The sequence below is a fragment of the Zingiber officinale genome, chromosome 9A, assembly GCF_018446385.1.
Source record: "Zingiber officinale cultivar Zhangliang chromosome 9A, Zo_v1.1, whole genome shotgun sequence".
NCBI lineage: Eukaryota > Viridiplantae > Streptophyta > Magnoliopsida > Zingiberales > Zingiberaceae > Zingiber > Zingiber officinale.
This window is the reverse complement of record NC_056002.1, coordinates 107,024,724-107,034,745: the sequence shown is the minus strand read 5'-3', so window position 1 is coordinate 107,034,745 and position 10,022 is coordinate 107,024,724. Positions and strand designations below refer to the sequence as shown.

The window sequence follows — 10,022 nt, the reverse complement described above, 5'->3', positions numbered from 1 at the left end:
TCGAGAGTGTCAACGTAGACACTCCTCTAATGATATCCACACGAACAAGGAGTGTCTCTCACACTCAAAGGATGGAGAAAAAAGCCCCAAGTGTGCTAGCACTTTCTAGAGCTCTCGAATGAGATTGGAAAGGAAGAAAAAGAGGATGCAAAAAGGAATGTCATACACTCAAGATGTAGTATCCCTCCTTTGTGACCTTCACTCTTCCTTTGCTCTTGGAATTCACTCAACCACCTTTTCCTCCCTTGGAAGCTCACGGCAACAGCAGCAAAACAAAGAGGAAAAGTCCAAGGAAGAAGATGGAATGAATGCACACATTATTACCACAAAATCAAAACCCCTCCTCACATTTGTGTGGCCGGCCACACAATGTAACCCCCTCATTTAATGTGGCCGGCCACATTAAGTGGTATGGGTGTGTAACCTCCATGAGGTGGCACACCATTATGAGATGGTGATGATGTGGCAAGGATGTGTCATGCCATGTAGGATGAGTCAACCTACATGATGTGGCAATGCATCAAGTCAAACTTGATGTTTCAACTTCCATTTGGTCAAGTCAAAATTGACCAATTTCTTCCTTGTTGAGTTAAATCCAACCTTTGATTCAAGTCAATTTCAATTTAATGAATCTCAATTCATTAATATAAATTGACTCAATGAATCAAATTTAAATTAAACTCATTCAACAATTGAATCTAATTGAGTCTAACTCAACAAGTCTAATTTGAATCCAATCTTTGGTGCAACATATGAACCTAATCCAATTGGTTCATCATATGAACCTAATCTCCATCCACTTGTTCTTTGTGTGTGACCCAATAGGTTCTTGTAACGTTGGCAATGTTTCTAAACTCCTTTAGAAACATAAGCAATGAGCGGCATCTAGCAATACATCATTGCTACCCAAGTTACAAGAATGTTGAGATCCAACATCACCTTGTGACTATTAATTGTGACTCCTCACAATATATGACAAGTGTCCTTCTATCCTAGACATCTAGATTGATCAATGTGAGGCATAGACCGTGTCATCCTCTGACCAATCTAAATCTTGAACTCCAAGTAGACTCACTCAATCAAATGAGCTCAATATCTCATATTGACTCATTTGGGTATGGCCATATACTTCGTGGTCTTACTCTATCAAGAATATCGATGTCACTCCCGTCATATAGGAGGGATAGATCCCATCTACATCACTCACATACCTCTGCATAATTCGTTACATACCCAGGAATCGCCTTTATAGTCCACCCAGTTACGGGTGACGTTTGACAAAACCAAAGTACATAACTCCTTATGTAGGGATCCATGGTGACTTCAGGTCTAAGGACTAATAGTCATACTAATAGCCACATGAGAAAGTATATGACACTCATATAACGATCTATGATACTTTCTCATGGCGGGTCATTCAGTATACATTCTCCAATGCATACCCATGTGTCAACTTGATATCTCCATATCCATGACTTGTGAGATCAAGTCATCGAGTTGACCTACATGCTAGTCTTTTTTGCATTAACATTGTCCCTGAACGTTAATACTCGACTAGGAATGATTTAGAGTAGTGTTCCCTATATCATCTCACTATCGGTTCAACTAACCGATTGATATAGGTGAGAACCATCTACTCAAGGACATTATTATACTTAGTTTATTTGGCACCAATACAAGTAAGTATAATAACCAAACAAATGCCTTTATTAATATACAAGAATATGATACAATGAGTCCATACAATCATCAAATGATTGGCTTTAGGGCTCTAACTAACAATCGCGGCGCAGGCAACAGCGGCACGACAACAGGGACTACTTGCTCCGCAGTAGGCGCAACTCCAGTGTGGAGGTCTCAAATCTTTGCGAAACTACGATGAGAACGTTCTCGAGCCCGATTCGAGAGAAAGGTGCAATTCCTCTTCTTCTTAGTTCTTACTCCTTAGGGGTTTGAAACCCTTAAAACTGATAAGGGAAAAAACCTTTATTTTAGTTGGTGTTTCCATATTCATTTCTTTATCCTACCTTCCTTTTCTAGTTCCTCGATCGGTCATCCTTCTAAATTTTATCTGTAATCTGTAGATTGTAGAACTTTGCCTTTTTTTTGTTTAAGGTTGTTGGCTATTGCCTGTTGATGCTGACATAGGGGTAGAAAGGCTATGAGTGTGAGGCTGCGGATAAGATTGATAATGTATTAGAAATAGATAATGTATTAGTATTACTGTATTAGAATTTAGAAAGGCTACGAGCCTGTTATCAATAACTGTTGAAGAACAGAACTGGTAAATTGATAATGTATTATTAGAAATAGATAATATACTAGTATATTATAAATTGATAATATATTAGTCGAAATAGATAATGTATTGATGTACAACAGTACTAACAAGCCTGATAAATTGATAATTCTTTCAATTTTGATCTAGTTTCTTCTTGATCTTACACATTCATCTTCCATTAGATTTTCTTGTTTCTTTCTTTCACCATGTCACTATGTGTGGATGATTGTTAATTATCAATGTAGAGTGCTAACAATCAATAGCAACAATAATTATATCCCAATAATCTTATTATTGTTTTAAAACACAACCTATATATGCCACTGCATTTTAAAGGGAAGGTAGGATCTATCACACTATGATTATGATTTATGAAGCTTACTAGCTTAACACAAATTTATACCTTCATTTTATCATTTTTAACTTCATTTTCAAGAATAGAGTGATAAAAAGTTCACAATTTTGCTGGATTACTTGATTTTGTTTGCTTTTCTACTTTTTGCTATATTCTTTGATTTTGTTTGCTTTCTCCTAATTATTAATTTAGACATTTAAATTAAATCTTATTATTTTAGAAATTAAAGTGCCTAAATAGTTGAAGTTAGAATTGTTGATTTAATAGTTGATGATCATGAAATGATAAAAAACTTGATATTTTTGGTTTTTTATGTTGTTATTATTATTTACTTTTTATCATTGACTTAATGTTTGATTTAATATTGTTGTTATTAATTATTATTCACTTATTTGAAATAATTCAAGTTTTCCATTGTTAAAGGTTTCATATACATCAAATGAGAAATACTGTTATGATTGATAAATTTTTTCAAAGGAAGAGAGCAAATGAATTGAATCCAGCTACTCCGATGACTTTATCGACAAGATCAAATAATGATGATCTTCCATCTGAAATTCCTCCTAAAAGATTCAAAAATACAGAAACTGAAGAGGTTAATCTTGATTCTTTAGAGCATGATCCAAGATTGCGTCAACAAATTTGGGAATATTATCCTAATCAACGAGACGAGATTTGTCGAGTTTATTTGAATCTGAAAGCATATCAACCTACTCTTCAAGAATATCCATTAAATAAAAATATTAAGCACCCTCGAAGATTTCAGTCAACTTGGTATGAACAATTTCCTTGGTTGGAGTATTCACCCACTAAAGATAAAGCATATTGCTTTCCATATTTTATCTTCAACAAGCCTTCAGGATGCTTAAATCAAACTACATTTACTGTTGATGGATTTGATAAGTGGAAGAAAATTCGAAATGGAAAAGCTTGTGCTTTCCTAGGCCATATGGGAAAGGATAGTGTGTCTTCACCCATCGTAATGCTGAAAAGGCATGTGAGGATTTGATGAACCAAACACAACATATATCAAGGAGATTCGATAATTTTAATGATGAACAAGTTGCAACTAATCGTCTTCGATTGATGGCTCACATACACGTGGTGTTGTTGCTTGCACTTCAAGGAATTCCGTTTAGAGGTCATGATGAGAAATCTAGTTCATCTAATCGTGGCAATTTTCTTGAATTTTTGTATGTACTGACTATGTACAATGATGAACTTTCAAAGGCAATTGTGAAAGCTCCAAAAAAATGCCAAATATACAAGTCACGATATTCAGAAACAAATACTTCATGTACTTTCGGTGAGAGTGAAAAATACAATTCGTGAAGAAATTGCAGTTGCCAAGTATTGCATAATTGTTGATGAAGCCCGAGATGAGTCAAAAAGAGAGCAAATGTCTATAGTATTGAGGTTTGTGGATATTAATGGATTCATTCAAGAACGTTTTTTTGGGCTTGTTCATGTATCTGATACTGCGACTTTAACTTTAAAGGATGCTATATATTTTGATTTGGCTCACTACAATTTGGATGTCCAAAATATTAGAAGTCAAGGCTATAACGGTGCTAGTAATATGAGGGGTGAGTTTAATGGATTGCAAGCTTTGATTATAAAAGATTGTAAAAGTGCTTATTATGTTCATTGCTTTGCTCATCGGTTACAATTGACTTTGGTTGCAGTAGCAAAAAATGTGACACCCATTCATCAATTTTTTGATAGATTAAGTTTTATAGTTAATATTATTGGTTCTTCATGTAAGCGTAATGATGAATTGAAGAATGCTCATGCATATGACATTACATATTTGATTGCTATTAATGAACTCGAGACAGAGCGTGGACTTAATCAGATAGGTACTTTACAATGAGCTGTTGATACACGCTGGAGTTCTCATTTGATATCATTGAAAGGCCTAATTAAGATGTTTAGTGCATCGTATACGGTATTGCTCAAGATTATGGATGATGCGCTTCCTTCTCAACGAGCAGATACAACAACTGTTTATGATGAAATGACTTCCTTTGATTTTGTATTCATCTTGCATCTTATGAAAGAGATTATGGGGATCACAGATATTCTTTGTCAGACTTTACAAAGTAAGTCTCAGGATATTATAAATGCAATGGAGCTTGTATTATCTACTAAGAATTTACTTCAACCGATGAGAGATAACAAGTGAGATGATTTGCTTGTAAAAGTGAAATCCTTTTGTGAACTTTGAAATATTGACATTCCTGATTTCAATGCTCCGTATATTAATAAACGAGGTCGAGGGCGTGTTCATCAAGATAATTTCACCATTGAACATCATTATCGAATAGACCTCTTTTATGCTTCGATAGATTCACAGTTGTAAGAAATTAATGGTCGCTTTAGTGATGATGCTATGGAATTGCTCATTCTTAGTAATGCCCTAAATCCTCAAAATGCAGTGGAGTCTTTCAGAGTTATGGATATATGTAAATTAGTTGAAAAATTTTATGTTCAGGATTTTACAAGAGATGAAAAAGAACAATTGGAGATGCAATTGAAGCATTACGAGTATAACGTAGTCAAAAGGTCCGACTACAAAAATCATTCAACCATTTCAGAATTATGTCAATGGTTGGTAAAGACTAACAAGTCTGTTACATACAACCTCATTTTTAGAGTGATCATACTTGTGCTTACTCTTACAGTTTCTACGGCTACTTCAGAACGATCATTTTCTGTGATGAATATTATGAAAACAAGGCTTTGAAGTAAAATGGAAGATGCTTTTCTCTCAGATGCGTTAATGGTATATATTGAGAGAGAAATAGCTAGAAGTGTGAGCATAGAAGCTGTCATTGAAGACTTCGAAAATTTAAAAGAACGTCGAATTCCTTAGTTAGAGAATTGTAATTAATACTTAATTACATATACATTAACTTCATGTTTTTGAAGCATGGTTTGTTTACAATACTGCCAACATATAGTTTGTTATCAAAGGAAGTTCCTGATTGCTTTGAATTATCTCCTATGTTAATTGAAATAATTTGGGTTGATTATATTTACTGTGATACTTTCGATTGCATCATATTTATTGTTGCCATGATGAGATGAAATTTGATTTTGTTATTTTCATTTTCTCATTTTTCTGATCTTTGATTGGTGATTCTTCCTTGCGATTCATAGAGTTTTTTTCTTGATGATCTTGGTAAGTATCGTTTCATCGAGGAGGCGACCTTTGTATTAGCAATGGATGTGAACAATATGAATCAATTTTGTAATATCACTACAAAAAAACTGTAATTTAGGGACGAATATTTGCAACGAATAATATTTGTTGCAAATTTGCAACGAAATAAATTCGTTGGATATTAGCAACAAATATATTTTCGTCGCAGAATTCGTTGCTAATCAGCGTAGAAATATAAATTTCGTTGGGAAATTTATGCAATTTTGTGACAAATCTTTGGATTTGTTGCTAATTGCCAACGAATATATATTCGTCACCAAATTCGTCGCAATTTAGGGACGAAATTTCAAATTCGTCCCTAATTTTTTTTTTAAGTTTAGACTTTTAAAAACTGGAAGATGACCCTAGAGAACTCGGAATGACATGAGACAAGTTTCTATAAGCTCATATCGATCTCCTGGTCTTGTTAGTACAAACATAATTTTATACAAATACACTGACGTTTATAATTTTTTGGAACAAGAATTAAATATTTATTACTCGTTCGGGGTAAATAATTTATAAATGTCAGTGTATTTGTATAAAAATATGTTTGACCCTACTAATAAGATCAGGAGATCGATACGAACCCATAGAAACTTGTTTCGTGTCATTCCGAGCTCTCTAGGGTCATCTTCCAATTTTTAAAAGTCTAACCTTAAAAAAACAATTATTAGGGACGAATTGAAATTTCGTCCCTAAATTTTGCGACGAACTTCAGAGTTCGTCCCAGATTAGAGACGAATTTCTAAGTTCGTTGCAAAATTTAATTTTTTCAAAAATCAAAATAAATGCGTATAAAATGTGGAAGGTGGACCTACAGAGCTTGGAATCGCACGAAACAAGTTCCTATGGATTTGTATCAATCTCCTGATCACAATGATGACATCAAACATTTTATAAAAATTTTTAATCGTAATAATAATTGGACGGAGTCAATAAGCTTTAAGACTTGACTTAAAAAGAGTTAGAGTTTAGGTGATTTTGATATCCAAAAATTACTCATCTAAATATATTGTGTGAAAAAAATGTTTGAGGATGTTATTGTGATCGGGAGATCGATACAAACACATAAGAACTTGTTTCGTGCGATTCCGAGATCTGTAGTCCACCTTCCGTATTTTATACGCATTTATTTTGATTTTTGAAAAAAATTAAATTTTGCAACGAACTTAGAAATTCGTCCCTAATCTGGGACGAACTCTAATGTTCGTCGCAAAATTTAGGGATGAAATTTCAAATTCGTCCCTAATTGTTTTTTTTTAAAGTTAGACTTTAAAAATTGGAAAATGACCCTAGAGAGCTCGGAATAACACGAAACAAGTTTCTATGGGCTCGTATCGATCTCTTGATCTTATTAGTAGGGTCAAACATATTTTTATACAAATACACTGACATTTATAAATTTTTTACCCCGAACGAGTAATAAATATTTAATTCTTATTCCAAAAATTTATAAACATCATTGTATTTGTATAAAATTATGTTTGACCCTACTAACAAGACCAAGAGATCAATACGAGCTCATAGAAACTTGTTTCGTGCCATTCCGAGCTCTCTAGGGTCATCTTCCCATTTTTAAAAGTGTAACCTAAAAAAACAATTAGGGACGAATTTGAAATTTCGTCCCTAAATTTTGCGACGAACTTCAGAGTTCGTCCCAGATTAGGGACGAATTTCTAAGTTCGTTGCAAAATTTAATTTTTTCAAAAATCAAAATAAATGCATATAAAATGCGGAAGGTAGACCTACAGAGCTCAAAATCACACAAAACAAATTCTTATGGATTCGTATCTATCCCCCGATCACAATGATGACCTCATCTATAAACAGATGGGAATTGCATGATACTCTAAACAAGCAATCACTTGGCTGAAGTGAGTGATATCCGTAGCTTAACCATGGCTTCCCTTGTCATGCTCTCTGCTGCTCTCCTCCTCGGCCTCTTCCTGCCTTCCTCCATGGCCAACAACGTTCTCTTTGGCGGTGACAGGCTGAACACCGGCGAATCCCTCAGAGAAGGGAACTTTAAATTCACCATGATGTCCGACGACTGCACCCTGGTGCTGAACGACAACGACCAGACCGTGTGGTCCTCCCCCACCAACGGCCTAGGCAACAACTGCTTCGCCCAGTTGCAGAACAACGGCAACCTCGTCATCCGCAACGACATGACCAGGTTGTTTGGTCGAGCAACACCGCCGGCGAGGAGGACAACTACATCCTCGTCCTGCAGAACGACGGCAGCGTCGTCATCTTCGGCCGCTCTATATGGTCCATCCCCCCCGGTTCCAACACCGCCACTTCCAAAGGCGCCGTGAGCATCAAAATGGGCCGCAGCGATGAATCCACGAACATTCTCTATGGAGGTTACAAGCTGCGCACCGACGAATCCCTCAATGAAGGGGACTATACCTTCGTCATGCAGTCCGACTGCAACCTGGTGCTGTACGCCAACAACAACAACCAGGTCATGTGGTCCTCCGAAACCAACAACCTAGGTAGGAGGTGCTTCGCCCGCATGCAGACCGACGGCAACTTAGTCATCTTCGACGGTATTAACTTCAACAAAATTTGGGATAGCAACACCCGCGGCCCAGAGGGCAAGTACATCCTCGTCCTGCAGCGCGACGGCCACGTCGTTATCTACGGCAGCCCTATATGGACCATCCCCAACGATGAACCCACGAACAGGAAGATCGCCATGCTGACTAAACACTAGTTGGTTTCACCACGAAGCAACTAAAAAATGAAGCGAAGCATAAATAAAACCGAATAAAATGAAGCGAGGCATAAATAACAATTAAAGACATGCATGCATGGCGCGTAGCCTCGTGTTTATGTTGTACGTAGTGCTAAGTTGGTGTGAGTCGATCACCTTAATTTTCTGCTTGTTCTGCTTTGGTTTTTTAGTTGAAATGCGTTGAAAAAAGAAAAATAATTAATTAAAGAAATCTACTAGCACACATATATAAATTGAAAAATTAAATTAATACAAGGTGGAATCTAATGAACCGATTCTAGCTTTGATAATATGAAACAATATTATTGGCTAATGTTTGAGATTTTTGAAAAGAAGTTTTTTTTTTAAAATTTTAGAGATCATCTCTAATTGAAATAGAGAATAAGTTAAAAATAGCGGATAGTATGTGTGTCATCCTCTCTCGATAATAGTTTTTAATTTTTTTCTTTTAATATTTATTGTCTCTCACATAACTTTAATATATATATATATATTATAAATTATTTTATATAAATCAATTTTTTAATTTAACTCTAATCTTAGAGATCATGATCTAAAATATGAGGAAGGTCTAATTTAATAGATAAATAAACTTTTCTATTGTTGCGCAAAGAAGGGGATAATACCTCTCAACTTCTAATATGCATGCAAGAAGAGGAAGAGAGAAAGAGATTAAGTGAACCAACAAGATAAAAACGGACAAATGGAGTAAACACGAGGATGGAGAAGAAGAACAAAAAGAGTTACCGTGGTTCGACAACATGCCTATTTCACAAAAACGACCAAAGTTTTATTTAGATTTCTCTCTACACAAGAGAATCACATTCAATAATTCTTGTAATTATTGTTGTACAATAGGTTTATAATAATCCCTATAAATAATACATAAACCCCAAACTTGGTAAAATAGTAACAGAATTTTGTTATAAAAAATAATAACAGAATTATGTTATATATAAAATCGTAACAAAATTTTATTACGAAAAATCTTAATAGATTTTCTTCCATGACATCTATCGCATTAGCCTTCATCCAAATATGAGTCACCCGTCAACAATCTCCACCTTGGCGAATATTCACCCCTTCAAAGAACACGAGTATCTGAACAAAATTCCACCTGGATCTCTAGGTCTGAGCTTCCTTCCTCTAGCATCTAGAGATATGGATCAAGTTCAAGCAATGCTTGAACTTCTCTGTGGTCACTAGCTTTGTCAGCATTGTCTGCAGTATCAGCATTCTCAAGTTGAATTTTCCCGAAAGTAATCAACTCTCTGATCTTATGAAACCTCACATCAATGTGCTTGGTTCTCACATGATACACATGATTCTTCACCAAATAGATAACACTCTGACTATCGCATAATACCATGACTCCACCTTGCTGAACGCCCAGTTCTCTTACCAACCCTGTAAACCATAAAGCTTTGTTCGCTGCTTC

At 35.4% G+C, this 10,022-nt stretch overlaps 2 protein-coding genes across 2 annotated transcripts; both read left to right on the top strand.

Moving 5' to 3' along the window:
• The first annotated feature begins 7,742 nt into the window (after positions 1 to 7,742).
• Positions 7,743 to 8,162, top strand: LOC122019438 (mannose-specific lectin-like). The gene has a single exon (XM_042576902.1). It carries the CDS (start codon positions 7,743 to 7,745, stop codon positions 8,160 to 8,162), a length of 420 nt encoding a protein of 139 aa, XP_042432836.1.
• Positions 8,163 to 8,166: 4 nt separating this feature from the next.
• On the top strand, positions 8,167 to 8,563 carry LOC122019437 (mannose-specific lectin-like). Its single transcript, XM_042576901.1, has one exon. The coding sequence runs from the start codon at positions 8,171 to 8,173 to the stop codon at positions 8,561 to 8,563; it is 393 nt and encodes a 130-aa protein (XP_042432835.1). The 5' UTR covers positions 8,167 to 8,170.
• Positions 8,564 to 10,022: the final 1,459 nt, after the last annotated feature.

What these genes read in the sequence shown, in the direction of transcription:
- LOC122019438 (XM_042576902.1), top strand. Translation starts at nt 7,743, where the DNA reads ATGGCTTCCCTTGTCATGCTCTCTGCTGCTCTCCTCCTCGGCCTCTTC.
- LOC122019437 (XM_042576901.1), top strand. Translation starts at nt 8,171, where the DNA reads ATGGGCCGCAGCGATGAATCCACGAACATTCTCTATGGAGGTTACAAG.